Raw genomic sequence first — 19,539 nt, 5'->3', positions numbered from 1 at the left:
AGAGTCAACAGAAATAAAAAGCTTTTCAAAAAAATTCACCCATTCTGGAAGAGCTGCACACTGAACAGCTCCGACAGCGCTGGCAAGGCTGTGCTCGGCCTTGGGGGGGTGGGGGTGGGGGTGTAAATGGCCACTTTTACAGCAGGGAAACGTCTTTTTGGAAAATATTTTCCTCCAAGCTCCCTTATGTTTGTTCAATATAATAAAATCCTTGACACATAGTAGGTATTCAGATCGACAGACTAAGAACTTCCACATGTATCAAAGCCTTTGAAACCTTCCTAGCTGCTTGCTGCCAGGTCCCCTCTCCCGGGACTTACCTTAAGGGGCAACTGGATGCACCAGTGCCTATCACGTCTGTGTTCGTTCAACTCCCAGCTGAAAACCGCAAGGCAACACGGCCACAAAGGACTGTTTAAGGCCCACACCCTGATCATGTGCAGCTGCGAGTGTTGCTACAGCCAGCCACCTCACCAGCCGCGTCTGCTGTGCACCATCGTCCACCCCACACGCATGCGTGGCTATGCTCACCAGCAACGACCCATCCCGAGATGTTAATTTTAGTAATTTCTAAGGTAGTGTATTTGCATAAATTCAATTTTCTTTTTGCTTATTTGCATTTTCTAAAATAAACACAAATTACTTATGAAAAAAAATAGACAAGGGATCAGTAATTTCTAAATAGACTGTTCAGCACCCTGTTTGCACTCTACGTAATCATCTAAAAAGCTGACCGCTGGGGAAACAAGAACTTTCAGAGCTCATGGTTTTGAGGTAGAAGGGAATTCTAAAATGTATCAAGCTTAATTCTATTTCTTTTTTTAAACAGATGAGATGGCGAAGGCCCAGAGAGGTGGAGAGACTTTCTTAAGGCCAAACCTAAGTCAGCAAAGACAACACACCTTTCTGGCCAGCTTTTGTGCCTCCAGTGCCTGTGCTCACACATGGAAGGAAGCAGCAGGCACAGGCCCAGCACGTCCTACTGTCAGCAAGAGAGAACTAAACCTGAGTTTAGCGGATTCTTCAAATTCTGAGCTTAAATGCACACTGCGCTTACCTCAGATCACTAATCTCAGTACAAAGAGAAGACAGGTGAGAGCGGGGAGCAAGGACGATGCCCCTGATGTCCTCATGGGGTTGTGCAGCTCACAGGCGCCCACACTTGGCCCAACACCTCCACCCACAACTTTCCTCACAGAAAGTCACTGCTCCCAGCCATGGCTTGGTGCCATTTAAAAAAAGTATGAATCAAAGAGTAAACAATTAAAAACAGTTGCCAGAGTTATGAATAAACTCCTTGACTCCTAATGAGACATCTCCAAAATTGGGAAAAACAGAGGAATGAAAAGGGCAGAGTCAGCACTGAGAGGGCTCTCCTGAGCACACAGGTCCACGGGGGGACGTGAGTAAGGATTAGCAGAGACTGGAAAGATCCATGCAGCATCTTTCCCTACAAAACTTCAAGATAGCTCACAAACACATTAGAATCAGTTCCAGCTTCACAGAACTTCTGGCTGAACTTAACCTCTCAAATTCCATTGTTTAAAAATCTAGAGGTTTCGTTTTATTTTATTTTTTTAAAGATTTATTTATTTATACAAGCACTGGGTACAGTCAGAAGCGTGGGAGGGCGAAAGAATTCACCAGAGTCAGAGCGGAGAGCAGAGCAGGTAGACTGACAAAGTACACTGCTGAGGGGAGCAGCGGGTGGCAGGAGAGGTCTCCGCCATGTGGGACCCTCACCTGGTGGCCGGGGATCGAACCAGCGCTGCAGAGGCTGCGGGCAGCTTTGCAACCCAGAGCTCAACCGCTGTGACAACAGGGAGGCCCTAGAGGTTTCGTTTTAAATGAGATTTTCTCTAAGTAAAAGTAGAATACACATTTGTGATGCTTACCTGAGTTATCACTAGCAAATGGTCCGTTTTAAACAGAAGGAAGGAATAAGCCACACTGGGTGTCTTTCAGGGCCATGCTCCTCTGGCATGCCCACAGCAGACGCGTGGCCTGGAAGGGACAGGAGCTGAAAGTCCAGCTCCTCTCTTCACTTGAATGACCACCGTGGAGCCGCCGTGGGATCCAATTATAAAAGGCCTGCCTGACGACCGCAAGCCATGCCCTGCCCTCCCCAGGGAACGTCCATCCAGCGCACTGGGTACCACAGCCCTAGTCTTCAGCTGTCCCTTTGGACAGCTATGCAGTCAGAACTCTGAACCGTACAGAAGCCTAGAGCTGGAGGCTTAAACACTGAATTCAACACGTTTTTAAGCAGCACCAACCTCAGAATCCATTCCTTGCATTTCGTTCTTCTCAAGCTGAAACTGCACAAAGTCGTCGATGACATGGAAGAGCTCTGGAGAAACTGCTTTGAAGTACTTGTGGTAGTCGTACTTCACAGCCAAGGACGCAAAAATGGTGTTGTTGACCAGAGCAGACCGCAGGTCAGTCAGGACCCCTGGGGAGTGCTGCCGCGGGTCTTCATAAAGGTGCTTGGTTATGAGGTAGTCCAGAATTGCATCTCCCAGGAATTCTAAGCGCTGGTAACAATCTGAGGAGGGTCCCAAATGGAGCCATGAGTTGTGCAAAACCAGTTACACTATTTCCACATAAATAATGAATAAAGGCCTGATTCTCAGGCCCACTTGAGAGAATTATTTGGGTTCATTTTCATATATAGGCTTCAATGACAAAATTATTTAGCATATCATACCCGGTGGAGTTTCTGGAAATAAATTTTAATGGCAAAGTGAGCACATGTCATATACAATCTGGGGTCAAAAATCTTTAAGTGGCCAAAGACTAATGCTTGTGAAGAAGCCAACATTCCCCAAGCACTATCATTATCACAGAAGCCTTTTCCTTTGGCCCATGCTGGCCAGGCAGTGGCTGGGGCACAATTCCGCAGCTGCCTTCACACGGCATCACTTCAGGGAGCCAGACACCCCCAACCCAGCATACGCCCCTTTGAACACACAAGCTTTGCTCCCCGCACTGGGCAGCGCCTCCCTCACGTTGCAATGCAAGCAAGGGGTGGGTGCCCCTCCACGCCACCCCTGGGTGCTGTTCCCCGAGATGACAGCATAAGAAGACCTTCTTCTCAACTTGAATTAGAAATGCGGAATTTGACATAGTCCAAGAGACCGAGAAAGAAGAGTGACGGAGGTTAGCAAAGACCTGAGGCAAAAATGGTCAGTTGTCAAAATGAGGAAGTTCTCAGTGCTGAGCAGCGCCTGTTTCCTCAAGGTGATTAAAGAGAAGTCATTCAACCAAGGAAACTGAGGCAGGTCAGACGAAGGGCCACACGCCAGCCTCCCAGGGAGCCGAGGGCAGGTCCTGGCGGCAGGCACCGGCCTCCTCCCCTACTGGGGTGCAGGAGAAGCCACGCCTCCTGGCCTCCCACAAAGGAAATTGCTTTTAGTTTCAACCAGATTTTTTCTAGTCCAGAGTCAGGTATTTTTACTTTTCGGTTCTATATTTTTCTGATATTGACCTACATCGTTTTTCTTATATAAATTTTACTCTTTTGGTATCTTGGATTCAAGCACCCTCGCTGCTCGTACGGGAAAAAGTATAGACACCTTCTCTGTGTCACCAGTGGACGCTGATTTTGGATTTAGGCACTGACTCGCTTCCCTTCTACCCTAATGGAGTGGGAGGCCTTTAAATAAAGGAGGAAAAGACACAGAACAGAGTGCAAAGTACAGGATGACAACAGCTGCAGGACAAGGTTGATGGAACCACCCCCCAAAATAAGTTCCTTTTAATCTAGTCACCTTTTAAATTGAAAAGGCTTTAAACGGGAGAAGGGGCTTATGTTCAGGAAGAATGAGAACGTGAGATGGAAACACATCCTGCATGCATGAATACATCAGGAACCGAGAGCAGCATTGCATCAGTGGGGCCGGAGAAAATGGGAGACTAACACACCGGAATATTAAACCGCCAACCTCTGTAACTAAGCAGCATATAAAGTGACCCACATGCAATACCCCAATTATCAAATTTAAGGAACAGTACTTGCTCCCCAAAAGATGGGAATAAAGCCTTCTTTCATTTTTCTTTGGCTTCCTCCCCCTACCATGCACGTTCAGCACAAAGCACAGATCATCTTGCACAGGCCAAAACAATGCAATTAACACAGGCCTCATTTGCAGAGAAGGGACGCGACGAGGGCTCCTTACCAGTAACCGTGTTGTAGTGGTAGGAGGCGTGTGTGAACGCCTGCAGAAGGTAAGCCTTATTCTTGAATCTGTAGTCGATTTTCTTCTCAAAATTTTCAAAACCTGATATAAGGTGATTCAGTGTTTTATCTGCATCCGGATGATCAAACATACATCTCGGCGGAATCTTCAAACAGCCGTATTCCAGGTCCTTCAACACAGAGGCGCGAGCGCTGGTAACGGAGGCGGCAGCGCCGCTCCCTGAAAGGTTCTTTTGTTGGCTGTGCAAAGTCTCCCTGGCAGGGCACGCAGCCTTTTCGCGATCAGTCCTTTTAATCACAGGGAGCACCTTCAGCCCCAAGGAACAGAGGAAAAGCTGAGCAGCCCGCTCGCCGCAGCTGGTCAGGTAGCAGCCCAGCAGGGCCTCCACGCAGTCGGCAATGCTCTTGTCTGCGATGCACTGCTCGGTGTGCAGGTCGTAAGAGATGGACTGTTTCCCTGTGTCAACACCACAGTTTTCTTCTGATGGATTCCAGAACCCCACCACAAAGTCGTCCTCTTCCACAGCTTTGCTAGGATCCAGATAGCACATTGCATCCCAAGAGCTATAGTCAAAATCCTCAAAGTCTGATGAAAATGGCATACTACCCAAGGGGGATTTTTTAGGCATTTTCCATTCGTATGCAGAATCAGTGGTCGAAAAAGGAGAAAGCGAAATTTTCTTGACGAACGCGCCGGATCCCATCAACATGTTGTCTATGAACTTGATGTGCTCCTGGTCGTACTCCAGGAGATCGTCCTCCTCGTCGGGGTCCTCCTTGGGGGCCCGCCACAGCAGGGCATCCTCCTCCTCCTCCTCCTCCTCCTCCTCAAAGTCGTCCTCCAGCTTGCCGTTAGCCAGCATGCAGTCTTTTGTCTGCAACGAGGGGGCATGGGAAGGAGGGGAGACAAGGCTGCTGTTTTTAAAAGGGTTTGAAACTCAATAAAAGCAAGGGTTATGGATAATTTCAAATGACAACCACAAATACTAAAAGGCAACTTTAAAATCATAGCCATTTGTTTTCAATTAACATAAAATAAGTTATTTAATCATATAAACAAAGTAAAACATGTTCTTTGAATGTTCATTTTCTAAGTTATAAAATGACCTTTATCCAGTATGACGTTTGCAGTTAAGGACTTTGTACGTGGATGTAAAGTCAGAATCAATGTCGGCAGCCCGAGCCCTGCCCGCCCAGAGCACCTCATGCGGGCGCCAGGGAGCACCCCCAGCCGAGCGCTGGGCTCGTCAGTCTCGCTGACAAAGTTTTAAAATGCTGTTAAAAGATTTTCAGATTTAACAGAATCAAATTCCAGATGTGAAAAAATTTATCTTCGTGATTCTGAGTATAATATCAAAACAGATAAAATAATTTTTACATCTCTGTAACTAAAAAATACACAACAGGGTTTCATGATAAAGTTTTTGTTCCTATTTCCACTTCAAATCAAAGTCCATTTTGCTGCAATGCAAAACTAAACTGCTCTGCTTGAAAACTAAAAGTGATCACCTAACTATAGATTTGAGAAATTATGCTTCCTCCCTGCCGCCCCCATAAGCTACAGGAATCAGGGTAACAGATTACAGCATACCTGGCAAAAAACAAAAGAAAATGTAGACTAACATGAAACACAACAATGCCACTTCTGTCAGAAGATCCTTGCTAATTCCAATTTTGGGGGCAAAAGCTTATTTGTGAATGACAACCTTAATAATGCACTAGGATTCAGTAACGGAGTGACATTTTTTTTGCAATGCTAGAACGATGCCAAATTTCTGTTACCTGATTTAAAAAAAAAAAAAGCCACAAAAACAAGACTTGACTTTGTAAGAAAAGGAGGGAGAGCGTGCTTCAATTTTGATAGTGACACCTTTGCAGAGTATTCTCACAAAAAAAGCCTTCCAACTTTCTGTCAAGCATTTTTATAATACTGCAACTATTTCATTTTAAGCCAGACGCAAAAGAGATGCAAACGGTGTATTTATGTGGAAAGAAATAAGTACAGTGAGTCCAGTTACAAGTCTATCCTATAGTCCTTTACGTGGTTTTTAATTAAAGTTGATAAAACTTTTTCAAGAATTAGGAAGACCCACCCCCCCCCTCGCCAGAAAGCAGTAGCAGCCCTTTAGAAACGATTTCCTGTTAAAAACCTGTATTTTTCCAAGGTCAATGAAGTATTATTGACTATCATTTGGTCCTTGAGAAAGAAAAAGCCAAATCGCTATTGAAGAAGAAATCAAACTGAAAGGTTAAGAAAAAAATCTAAGACTTTCTACAGCTTTCGTGCCGTGCTCCCATGCGCTAAGGCTGGCCGAGCATAGCTACGCTGTGTGGTCTCAGGCAAAAGTCCTTTCATGCCTCTGGGTTTCAGTTTCTTTATCTGCCGGAACAGTGAGAACGTAGCTCACGAAATGATTTTCGAGGGCATTTCCAGCTCTTTAAAAAAAAACTGACCAACATCAAACTTTTTTTCTTACAGCTCAAGTCCACCTTCTAGGTCCTCACCCCCTTCCACGTTCACAGGCAAAGGCTCCACTGAAATCGGTTTGCTGAGTGGCAGGAGGCTGAGCAGTGGGGGAATGGAACAAGAGCATAGTCTTTCCAATATCATGTAAGGGCTTATTTCAATAAGTGTGAATTATTATGTGAAAATATTAACAGTATTTTTAATGTAGTCCAAGAACCGAAGTGCCAGGTCATCTGAAATGTTAAGGAAAATAAGAACTTTGTGTTCTAGAAAATTTTTTTTAAAATCACAAGGGCATGCCACTGTCACCTTTATGCTAATTTTTCTTCTTTTTTTTTTAAAGAGCCAACAACATTATGAAACAGTATTCACAAGGCAAAATAGTTGCTATTGAAATGTTTTTCATAGCAATGCAATATTTTATCTGAAGTTCTCGAAATCTACATATTTTCCTCTAAGTTTCGACCTATTTCTAAATGAATAACAGCTGTAATTTTTCTAACCCAACTTGCATTAAAATATTGTCTTAATGCTTTTCCAGATAAGTTCAATTTCTGTAATAAGGCAAACACTGCCTGCGTTCAAGACAGAGAGGCAGCCGAAAGCTGCACGAGCCAGCTAAGAAACAGCTAAGAAGTCAGGACGACCCCACAGAGCCCGCTGCCTGGAGACGCCAAGGCAGAAACTGGGCCCCGCGTTCCTGAAAAACGGCGTGAAGAACAAGTGTGTTCAGAACATACACGCCTTGAGAGAATCACACAGTTGTTCTAGAGGGAAATGAAGTCATAAGGAGCCAGTTTATCATAAATGCAAAATAACTGCCCAGCAAGTGAAACTGCCCGAGAGGGAGCTCTGACTTGGGAAGAGCCAGGGGTTTTTCCAGCCGGCACCCTGAGGCCGGCAAGGCCCTCCCCGGTGCCCTCTGGTGGCCTTCGGGACAAGACGGCCCCGCAGCAGCAGCTTCTGCGCAGGTCCTCCTCGGCCCGCCACAAGGCGTAAACTATTTCCAGAAAAACGTGTCCTCTGTGTGAAGATCTTTCCTTTAGGTCACAAGAGGAGAAATAATCCCAACTGAGAAAGTCCTCAGCTGCGAAAGCAAGACTGTATTCAAATTACTCATTTCACAGACAGGCTGGAGGTCACAGGTCACTGAACAGTCGTTTTACTGAACACAGCTAAGAAACTATGAAACACACCAATACGTGACAGTGAAGTGAAACGTTACAGGGCTTTCCTTTTGAAGACACAACATCAGATACTTACTCTTCTGCCTTTGGGAAAGGAAAATAATAAAAAGCATCCTCCCTCAAAATTGGACTATTTCTAAATTCAATTAAAAGATCGTTTTCAGAGGAAATAATTCAAGATATCAAATATCTACTCCATTATAAATATATCAGGGAAAAGAAACAAAAAAATTAGTGGAACAAAATTCTCCCTCTCACCAAAAATCAAATCCTTCCAGTGACCAAAAACTTACCATTTCATCTTTTTCCCATTTATCTGTGTTACTTTTGTCTTGATTTACTATATAACCAGGAGGAAGCCAATTCACAGGGGGATCAAATATTGACACCACCATGCGGCTGGGCAGTCCCTTCTTTTTTCCAAGCCGATATAGATTACAGTTGCTGACCTTTAGTGGAAAAAATTTATGAGACACTTATCCATAAATGCTGACGGCTGGAATTCACACAAGGCATTTTAACATCGTCTCAGCTAAATGTTCTTCACATTAATACGACTGTCATCAGTTACAAGGACTGTATAGTTTTTCTATCTAGTCACAACAGAAAAAAATATTAAAATTCCATGTATTTCTATATCCTTTAATGTAGCTAGATAAATACTGCAGAGTATAAAATGCAAATTGGAAAATCTCAAGTTATAGAACCATGCAAATACCATATAAACTGAGAAGAAACAGTTTAGACAGTGGAAGCTTTTCAAAGCACAACAGGATGATGTAAAATGCAAATGAGTCATTGGAACTGTCAGAACAGAAAAGAATCCCTCTATAAAGCCTAGATGTCACAACAGGCTCAAGGAAAGATGGTGGGTTTGTGCCATAAAGGCCAGATAGAAAGTGAAAATTGTCAGTGAACAGTTAAAATAATTTTATAACACTAGAATCTAAACCATAAATACGAATTCAATTACACTGTTTTCTCAAACATTTATCCCTTTGTTTTGGATAACATTTCATTTTGTTCAACCATTTCAAAATAGAGCAAAGGTAACAACTTCATGCTAATGGGCATCGGTAAGACAGCACCACCTCCGCCTGCTCTTCCCAAGGCTCCCATCCCCCGGGAGTTGTGCATTTCCATCTGGTTCTCACTTGATCTAGAACGGCCACTGTCGTTTTATAAAAATCAGGTCCCTTTATTTATTTAAGTACTTGACAAGCCCCTTTTGGTGGAACTCAGTGCACTGAGGACCTGCCCGGCGGCCCCAGAGCAGTCTGCGGGCCAGAGCAGCCGTCCAGCAGGTGCAAGACAGGGAGGGAGTCTCCACAGCCCACTCCCCTGAGAGAAAGGCCTGAGGGCTCCATAAACGCTGGTTCCCCTCTCCACACTAGGAGAATGAACGCCACATCACAGAGGCCAACAAGAGGATGAGATGCGACAGGGACTCAGTGGGAGGGAAATCACAAAGTCAGCAGAAATGGTCGGTGAATGGAAAAGGAAGAACTGCAAGAGGATTCAAGAGGACTCAAGAGGCACATAGTGGGCCAGGCAGAATCCACCAGCAGAGCCGGAGGCGCCTGAGAGGGGCCGTCATTGGATGTGTGAGCGGTGTCCAGACGCAGAAGGGTGTGGACAGTGGCCTGGTGAGGACACAGACACATGGGGTGGGAGCATCTGGCATGGGCCTTCACAGGGGATGACAACTGTTTCTGAAGGAAATACGGAGGCAAAGCTTTCTGAGCAAATGGATGAATTTTGGAAATACCATTTTTTTCTTACCTGTCCACAAGAGTACACAATTCTATACAATTGTATACAAGAGTACACGATTCCGTCATCCTCAGTCACAGCAGCTGGTATCTTCTTCCTGCAGCAAGCCGCCCCCTGGAACCTCACTTGTTCTCAGAGCTTCAATTACCACTCCTGTGGAAACCACTCCCCAAACCGCACCTAAGTCCCAGCTTCTCAATTCTCGGAATATTTCACTGAACATTCCCCTTCATAGCCCATGTCTATAGTGCCATGTGCCTCGTCACCAGGGTCGCCTGAGTCCCCAGCCTGCCTGCTAGCCATGGCTGCCTCCCCAGTCTCTGGCTCCCGCAGGTACTCACAGGCAGCGGAGCAGGGGAGGGTATGGGCTCCAGCCTCAGACTCGCTCCTGAGCCCCGGGCCAGCTACAGGGCCTTACACCAGCTCATCACGTCTACGAAATGAGAAGAGGCTATCTACCTCTCAGGGGCTCACCAAGAAGGTTCCGTGAGAGGTCTGTAAGATGCTAGGCTAAATGGGCTGTCTGGCATGCTAGGGCAGTGTCAGAGGGAGGCAGTTAATGGTGAGAGCAAGGTCTCTAAAGCCAGACTGTCTGGGCCCTGCCACATACTTGTCATGTGATTTGGGCAGGCTAACCACTCCGGTCAGTATCCTCACTTACAAAATGGGGACAATAGAAGTAGTCACAACTACATATAATAAATAGATGTGTACAGGATTAGGAGGAGAAATAAGTAGGTAACTTATGCAAGACGACGGGACTAGCTTGGGGCTAGAGTAAGCACTTTTGGAGGTGTTGGCCAGAATTACTTTCCCTGAAGTGCTGCTCACGTCAGTCCTCCTTGTCAAGAATTCTAGATCTACCCCCATTTTCTCTTTAAGCTTACACCTCTTCAAAGGCCCAACTAGTCACTCAGCTTTGTTCGGTTTTGCTTTTCAACTCATGCTGCCTGTTGCTACCAGAGAGACCCCGTGAAACCTCCACTTGACTTGCACCGCCAGTCCCTGCTCAGAGGCCCTTCACAGCACCTGTCTATCAAAAACAGGCGCAAACACTAGTGCAGCCGGGAGATCTCCCACAGGGCAGCTGCGCAGACCTGCCTTTTCATGTTCTCTCAGACACTCCTACTGGCGACAGCTGCCAACGTCTGCGTCACTGTTCACTTCCTGTGCTGGTAGCCCGCGTGAGCACTGCCCCATGGCTCCCTCCTCTCAGGGCCTCCTGAGCTCTCCATCAAGCAGGTGCGTGTAGCCTGTGATGGCTCTGCTGCCCTAAATCAGTCACACACGAAGTTGAAGAGAGCAGCCCCCCTTAGGGTCCCGCACAGCTGCCTAGAATTCCAGGCTCAGTGGCTTGAGGTGAATGGTGTACGTCGGCGTCACAGAGGAGTGAGGCCAGAGGCGTGGGGTGGGAAGAGTGAGGCGAAGCTACTCCTCTCCCCTTGCCTGACTCCCCACACCTTGAAGACCAGCTCCTCCACAAAAGACCCTCTTCAGCCATGCTTTTCCACCTCGTCGGCCAAAATCAATGTGCAACTCAACCGAGGCACAAGCTGCCTGCACAGCCCGGAGTATTCTGTGCATGCCTATCAGGACGCAGGAGGCACACAAACTTGAGTTTTATTTGAATGGAATTTCTGTTGGGTAATAGGGCACACAGAAATCTGCCACCCCCAAGCCCGAATGCCTCATCAGTTCTCACTGATTCAACCAGAATCAAGTCAACTCCCAACAGTGACCTCAGCAGCGCCTCTCAGGTGCAGCAGTCCCTGCAGGTAACACATTCTTCAGTCTCTGAAATTACCTGATTTCCTCTGATTTCATCCTTCTGCGGGTACAAAGTGTGCCCTAAGCCACTTTTAGGCACAATGAAGTACTCTGAGCGAAATGAAAGAATCGCTTACCTTTTTGCTTCTCATGTATGAAAGGCGGCCCTCGTGAGCATCAGGGTAAGTGCAAAACAGGTAGGTGGTGATGGCGTGCTTCAGAAAGGAGTCACCAAGCATTTCGAGCCGCTCCAGGTTAAATCCATCACTAGCATTGGAAAGGGTCAAAGCCTGAAGAATAAGTCCAGGGTTTGGGCCAAGAGTCCTCGAGGAGTCCCAAGCAGAAGGGCTCTGCCCAGCGTCCATCCCGCCCTCGGATGCTCTGACCAGCCCTGCAGGGCCAGGCATGGCGGCCACCGTGGGACTTCCATCTGAGGTAGATTTGTGAGCATTTCCATCTAGGTGTTTATTACTCAGTAGAGTACATTCATCGCTGGGCTTGGGCTGGTTCTCATAATTGTGTAAATTCTGAATGGGATATGAGGTAGTTGGTTGTACAGGTATTTCCTGCTTGTAGTAATTCAGCTGATTTCCTTGGCAAAAGTCTCTGTTAACTAAATCATAACTGCCATTGGCAAGATTTTTATTGTAAGAAAGACCATTAATTGCTGTAAGATCTGTGGGAACTGCCCCCTGGGGCTCACCAGGGGGCTCGGTGAGGAGCGTTCTGCGGCTCACAGACATCCGGTCATGGTTCTCGAGGGAGGAGGCTCGATTAGCACCTTGATGTGCAGCATTTTCAGGGCCTACAATTGTGCTGTGCTTACAGTAATTATCACTGTCAGCTGACGAGGAGTTAGCAGTTGAGATGAAAGATTTGCTGTCGATAGATTTTTTCCACCCAAAGTCTAAGTTAGGGTACCTGCAAAGACATTGTTATGCTTTTCATCAGATGCTTCAAAAGGCTGAGGTTTACAGCAAGAGCAACTTGAATTACAAAGAAAAAGAGGAGCCCTAGAAACATACTCCTACTTGAGAAGTTTCCAAGGCAGAGATCAACCCCGTGGGGACGCCACACAGTGTGAGCCAGACAAGGGGGCGTGGCCCTCAGAATGCTCTAACCAACCTGCAGGGAGCGCTCCCTGTGGACCAGGTGGCTCAGACAGCCTGTGGGGGGGACCCCTGGCCCTCCAGTTAACTAGCAGGGTAACTTCAGGTGACGTCTATAACCTCTCTGTGCGTCAGCTTCGCCAGGGAAGAGGCACTAGCCACAATCCCTACGTCATAGGATTGCGCTCACAATGAAACGATCTACTACCAGTGCTGGACGCTGCAGTAAGCACTTGGCAAGGGCAGAGGTCATCACGGCCCCTACAAAGTTCCTCAATCCCTATAGTCATCTTGGTCAGGCCAACTGGATAACCAAGATTAACGGGACTGGTTAAACCACAAATTCCTCAGAAGGCAGAGACTTTACTAGTGGGAGGACAAAGAACATGCAGAGGCAACTATGTTTAAGACCTATGTGGTTTTATAAAATGTCTCAAAATGTCCACACACTGATACACCATTTCATTTTCACTTCAACTGCCATCAAGTGAGGAAGAAATGATTATTTTACTCCGGATTTCCTCTTTCTGGAACTTTACTAGAACACAGCACCCAATATCCACACTTACTACTAGGAGCCAAAAGATGTGTTTATTTCACATATTACACAGCTATGTTTTCTTTCTAATCTTAAGAATTCTTTTACATAAAATTAAATTTTGAACTTAATTCTTTTCAAACAGAATTCCACAGCCTGCACTCTTCCCAACCACTGCTGCAGGCATACCTAAAATCCACGGGAAGTGATCTGACCCCCACACCAGCATCGCTGGCTGTCTGGGCTCTCAGCTCCTCTGCGGTCAGAAGGCAGTGAAGGCGATAAAGTATGCTGGGGAGACAGACTGCTTTTCTCCACAGTGACGCTGGGATTGGGTGTATAGCACAGAGTTCTGGGACCAGTATCTTTGAGTAAAGAAAAATATGGAGAGAGAGAATTAAAGCAAATGCAACAGAATATAAAAAAATTTTAAGGGCCTCCCCAGTGGCACAGCGGGTTGAGCGCAGCGCTGTGAGGCTGTCTGCGGCCTCTGCAGCATGGGTTTGAGTCCCAGCCGGCTAGGGAGATTCCCACATGGCGTGGCAGACCTCTCCTGTCACATCTGCTGCTCTCCTCAGTAGTGTATTTCGGTCATCTGCCTGTTCTGCTCCCCACTCTGTCTCTGGTGAATCCTCTCGCCCTCCCGCACTTTTTGGCCTGTACCCCAGCTCTTGTATAAAAATAAATCTTTAAAATTAAAAAAAAAAAATTTTAAGACCAATTTCACTAATGGATAAAGATAAAAATCATAAATACTAGCAAAATCCTATTTTTAAAAAAAATTTTTAAGAACTCATGAAGGCCAAATGGGAGTTTTTGGAAGATTTACCAGGATGATTTCATAATATTATTAAAGCAATGTACCAAGTATTAAAGTCAAACCTTTCATACTTACCAAAAATATACTCAAATGAAAAGTAAACACATACTATTAATCAAGGCAAAATAAAATATGTGTTGAGTAACTTCCTCCAAATTTACTTGCTATTTATAAAATTTAAACTTCCCTTAAAGCTACTAAGCCATGCTAGTAACACCGACTCCATACCTGTTTGTTCTGCAGACTTTCCCACTTGGCTTTCCGCTTCTCAGCGCTGCTTAGGGGAAGAGCTTTCCCCTTTTGATTCAAATGGCGAGGTGTCAAAAGATTAAGTCTATAAAAATTCCAAAACATTTCATCAAGCAAAGACAAGCACACTTTCACAGTGGCTCTCTAACTTCAATGTGCCTACAAACCACCTACAGAGCTTATTTAAAGTGCAGACCCAGGCCAGAGCAGACCGGGGTGGGGGCAATTCTGGGTGTAAAGAATCGCCTGGGTCGGGCTCTGGGCAGGCAGCCGGGAGAGTGACCTCTCCTCTCCATGTACCTGCTGACCACAAGAAACGATGCCTGAAAAGGAGTCGAAATGTCATTTCTGAAACTCCTTACCTTGAAGATGTGTGGTCCACATCCAGCAGCGGCTGGTTGAGATTGGTCAGGTCAAGGTTATACTTTGTTTTATAATATTCTGCAAAAGTTTCATACTCAGGGGAAGGAAATTTACTCAGTGGGGTAAGGTCAGTGTACACATCAGCTACATAAAATCGATGAGGCTGATCAAAATTGCGGTATCTGAAAAAGGAAAATAGTGACTTTTAATTTAAATGAACTATCTCAAATAATGGCTGTTTTTAACATGGAAACATGAATGACGACTTTAAAGTTCAGAAAAGTAAAAATAAATAACATTAATGAACATTTCAATTCCAAATAATATATTCCAGTGACTCTGAAATAAGAACTATATTTATATCAAGGAAAAACTGACTCTCCTTTCTCCCTTACTTCACTATGATCCTTGTTCTAAATATCTTAATATTGATAATACATGAATCTAAAAGGCACCACTGAATAACTAATTTCATCAACAAACGGTTGAGAATGTCCAATATCCAAACAACTGAGGAAATATTTTGTAAATGATTAATGCTAAGCACAAGACATTTGCCACACAAAAAAAGTATTATTGCACCATTTGCAATACTGATAGTTTGAGGAGAACTAACATTTAAAATATGGCTTTTAGGTGCCAAGAAAAAAAGAATCAAAGAAAGATTAAATTAGAGCGTCTCCTTTCTTTGAGAAGTGCCTCTCTTCAAGGAAATACAAATGGCCACCAGGCATATGAAAAAATGTTCAATGTCACTTGTAATCAGGGAAATGCAAATCACAACGACAATGAGATACCATCTCACACCAGTGAGAATGGCACATATTAAAAAAACTAGCAACAACAAATGTTGGTGAGGATGTGGAGAGAAAGAAACTCTCCTGCACTGCTGGTGGGAGTGCAAACTGGTCCAACCACTATGGAGAGCTGTGTGGAGATTTCTGGACCTACTAAACATAGAGCTTCCATAGGATCCAGCAATTCCACTCCTAGGTATTTACCCAAAGGACACAGAAACATCAACTCCAAAGAGCACCTGCACCCCTATGTTTATAGCAGCACAATTTACAATAGCTAAGCTTTGGAAACAACCCAAATGCCCAAAAATAGATGACTGGATCAAGAAGATGTGGTACATATACACCATGGAATATTACTCAGCATTCAAAAAAGATAAACACATGCAATTTGCAGTAACATGGATGGAGCTGGAAGGGATCATGCTCAGAGAAATAAGCCAGAAAGAAAAAGAAAAATACCAGATGGTCTCACTCATAACAGGAATCTAGAAAACCTAAATATGGACCAGGAAAAAGAATAACTATAAGAAAAAAATCAAAATCAACAAACAACTATGAACCAGAGACACTCTTTGTGGGGGGGGGGGTGGAGGGATTGGAGTCAAAATTGGGTTGCAATTGTAGGGGGAATATAAAAATTAAAAAAAAAAATACATTGAAAGAATGAGTGAGTGCACAACTCAAAAAAAAAAGTGCCTCTCTTCAATATTACTGCTCATAAACTCCATGCTCGAAATTTCTGCACAAAAAGAAAAAAAAAATCTAATTTACTGCATTTAATAATACTATTCTTTTTTTTTTTTAAAGATTTATTTATTTATTTATACAAGCACTGGGTACAGTCAGAAGCGTGGGAGGGTGAGAGAATTCACCAGAGCCAGAGCGGGGAACAGAACAGGCAGACGGATGAAACACACAGCTGAGGGGAGCAGCGGGAGCTGCAAGAGAGGTCTGCGGTGCCATGAGGGACCCTCCCTGGCAGCCGGGGATTGAACCGGTGCTGCAGAGGCCTCGGGCAGCTTCGCAGCACCGCGCTCAACCACTGCGCCACAAGGGGAGGCCCAATAATATTATTCTTTATAAATATTTTAAGTAAGAAACTATGATCAAATTCTATAATAAGGCTTTGTTTGGGGAGTACAAGGGTGAAGATTTTAAGGTCTGTCTCCATCATTTAGGTTCCCGAGTTTTGAAAAGATGCCTTCCCTGGAGTGTTTTAGGTTTTGTTTTTTTTAAGAAATATACTAGAAAGAATATCTACCACGAAGAGATTCTTACACTGTTAGTAATGTCCAAGCCAAAGTGGCATCTACCCAAACTCCCATGTGAATGAGCAGCCCTTCTGAAACCACAATCACCACCACTTTCCACATAAATACCTACCTTGGAATGATGACTGCATCTTGGTAGTCTTCTAATTTAAAGACAAAGGGTGTTTCTTTTGAATACTTTGTACTGGGAATGCCTATTCGAGCCTCAGATTTCTCAATATCCTCCATGAATTTAAAGTCAATGTCCAAAGTGCTGGAGTCATTAACTTAGGGAAGAAAAAGACTCTTCAGCTTGTTAAAATACAATAAAACAGAGAAGATTCTTAAACTATGTATTCACACATGTGCCTCACTCATTGTTATCAAAGTAAGAGATTTCTGTGGTCTATAAAAGAAGTTAGCCTTCCAGCCACGCCTTTCATTCTGCACACAGGGTAAGTGAGCACTCTAGAACCTGGGTCCTTACCAACATTGAGAGGTAGAACGCAGTATGCTGAATCAGCGGCTGTGGGTTTAAATTCTAGTGCAGGTTTTTCAAGCCGAAGAATATGTGAGAAAATATACTGGTGAAGCCTTGTAATCAGCTCGAGAGTTTGTAGCGACAGTGTGAAACCAGACTTCTTCAGCTCGATAGATATCGTGACCTCTCCAGAGCGCGTGTACACGGGAAAGTGTGGAATCTGAGCAAGAAGATCGAATAAAGCGTTTCCGAAGGTTAACATGTATTATTCCATCATAGATGCTTAGCTTCAAAAAAGAAACAATGCTTTCTATCAGGGAGTAGAAAAGAAACTTCTATTTTTAAATGTTAAACATACAGAGGTAACAAAAGGCAGTTACTGTTAAGATGTTCCCCTTTGTGAAATAACAAAGCATTTCTAAACATCGCCATGATGCAGGGACAACCTGAGGTATGGGTTTGGCTGTCAGGATCCCGAAGCACCGTGTGGTATCCTCAGGGGGGTAGAGCTTCCGCCTCCGAAAGTTGAGTTCATCGGGCAGTGGTGTCGTCAGAACCATCCCGATCACATACAGGTAACAGGGCTGATCGGGCTTGGGATAGCTGTCCCTCAGACACTCTGGAATCTGAAGTGGAAAAGAAAAATAAAGCATCAAGATCAAGGTGTTATAGCCTCTTTTCCAGGTTTTGGCAAGAAATTTATTCCTGTCTTTACTAAAAGCTATGGAGAAAACGCCCAACATGTGTGACCTCCTACGGGCCTCCCACAAGAGAGTTGGCATTTCTAATCTGGGCCGCACAGTGGCTCAAGCTCACCCCCCTTATGAGCTACTGACTGTACAGCTGACATCCAAATTTTGAAAGTTAAACACTGTAGGGCCTTCTAAAAAAATACTATCCATTTGATCTATTTCCTTTGACTAGTGAATCCTTTTCCTCCTAGGATGTTTCAGTCTTTCTGTAGACTATCAGGAAATAATTTTTTTTTGTAAATTTTTGCACAATAAGAAAAAAAAGCACATTTTTAAAAATCCCATATAACGCTATCACTTGAAGAGCACCTTTATTAACATTCTGATATACTGTATCATCTTCCAGACTTTCTCCTACGTGGAAATGTATATAAACATATACACTTACATATTCTTCAGTATAAAGAGAATCACAGAACAAAGATTGTGTCATAACTTAATCTTTATGTCCAGTTACAGCAATGAGAATATCTTTCAGGGTCAATAGGAAGCAGTGTTACCATTTTGAACAGCTATCTCCTTATGTGAGTAAACCGTAATGAGTCTGATGTTATTTCTAAATTTTCTCGATATTCATGCAACCCTACCGACTCCATGACAAGAATAACTGTGTCTTAACCATAAGGCTGAGGAATGCTGGCTGAGAAATAGATATAATTAAGAGAATAGTAAGTAATACAGAATGTATCTGTTAATTAAACAGGACACAAGACTACTATCCTTCTCAGAACACTTACTATTAGTAACATTCGTCACACAAAATGCGTCCAGGGATCTTTGGGGTGAATGTCAGAGCAGGCAAAGTGGGTACAAAGGAAACAAATATTTCAAAAGAAGTATAACATCCATGATATTTGAAAACTGACATGCTTTAAATCTTTTTTTTTTTTTAAAGTATTCCAGTTATTCTCTCTCTTTTTTTAAAGATTTATTTATTTATTTAATTTATACAAGCACTGAGTACAGTCAGAAGCGCGGGAGGGTGAGAGAATTCACCAGAGCCAGAGCGGGGAGCAGAGCAGGCAGAAGGACCGAAGTATACTGCGAGGGGAGCAGCGGGCGGCAGGAGAGGTCTGCGCGCCATGGGGGACCCTCCTCCGGTGGCTGGGGAGCAGCCGGGGATCGAACCGGCGCTGCAGAGGCTGCGGGCAGCTTCGCAACCCAGCGCTCAACCGCTGCGCCACCGGGGAGGCCCCCATGGTTTAAATCTTAAAACTGCTCAGAGGGGTGCAAATCTTTTAAAAGTAAAAAGTCAAACTTCAAAAATGAAAAAGAACCACACATTCAGGTCAAGATGAAAAGCACATAGCAAAATTTTGCTTTGGGTTAGTGTTCTTATGAGGCAAACACATTAGCAAATATTTTTCGAGTAAGTCAGTACTGCTGGAACTAGAAGTTACTCAGGGACATCTGAGGGCCACACTGTTAGGAGCCACGGGGCAAGCTGAGAACCATCACAATTAAATCACCATCTACTATGAGGCCACATCCCACCTCCTGACCAAAATGTGTGCTTCTACCTGCTGCGTGCCCCTCTTGAAAAAGCATCTTTTTACTTGTCTATTTTATCAAACAAATCTTCTGTCTTAGCCCCAAACACAAGAGAATGAGACACAGACCGCCTTAGTGAAATAAACTCATTCTCCATAGAATCTGACGGGTGCAGCTAAGGACTCTTTAGAGAAGAAAAACAAAAGCAACGTCTGAAGTGGGAACGAGCACGTGGGAAGGTGAAGGGGCTGATCTGACTGGCTGCCGGGGGGAAACTATCCAGAATGCACCCAA

The 19,539-nt window shown here is 44.4% G+C and overlaps 1 protein-coding gene across 6 annotated transcripts in view; it reads right to left on the bottom strand.

Annotated features, from left to right (window-relative positions):
* DICER1 (dicer 1, ribonuclease III) overlaps positions 1-19,539 on the bottom strand; it is a gene marked incomplete at its 5' end in the record, with an annotated part of 45,243 nt that overhangs the window by 1,392 nt on the left and 24,312 nt on the right. For 5 of the 6 annotated variants that reach the window (XM_084241201.1, XM_084241203.1, XM_084241202.1 and 2 more), the window contains 10 exons: positions 2,277-2,545; positions 4,179-5,073; positions 8,146-8,301; positions 11,530-12,313; positions 13,229-13,404; positions 14,088-14,193; positions 14,471-14,653; positions 16,655-16,808; positions 17,009-17,222; positions 17,449-17,628. In XM_084241201.1, the coding sequence (XP_084097327.1) occupies positions 2,277-2,545; positions 4,179-5,073; positions 8,146-8,301; positions 11,530-12,313; positions 13,229-13,404; positions 14,088-14,193; positions 14,471-14,653; positions 16,655-16,808; positions 17,009-17,222; positions 17,449-17,628 (3,117 nt within the window). Of the gene's footprint in view, positions 1-2,276; positions 2,546-4,178; positions 5,114-8,110; positions 8,302-11,529; positions 12,314-13,228; positions 13,405-14,087; positions 14,194-14,470; positions 14,654-16,654; positions 16,809-17,008; positions 17,223-17,448; positions 17,629-19,539 lie in introns of all 6 variants that reach the window. The other variant, XM_084241200.1, reaches the window with a different exon arrangement.

The sequence above is a fragment of the Talpa europaea genome, assembly GCF_964194135.1.
Source record: "Talpa europaea genome assembly, chromosome: 8".
In the NCBI taxonomy this organism is placed as follows: Eukaryota; Metazoa; Chordata; class Mammalia; order Eulipotyphla; family Talpidae; genus Talpa; species Talpa europaea.
This window is presented reverse-complemented; position numbering and strand designations above follow the sequence as displayed.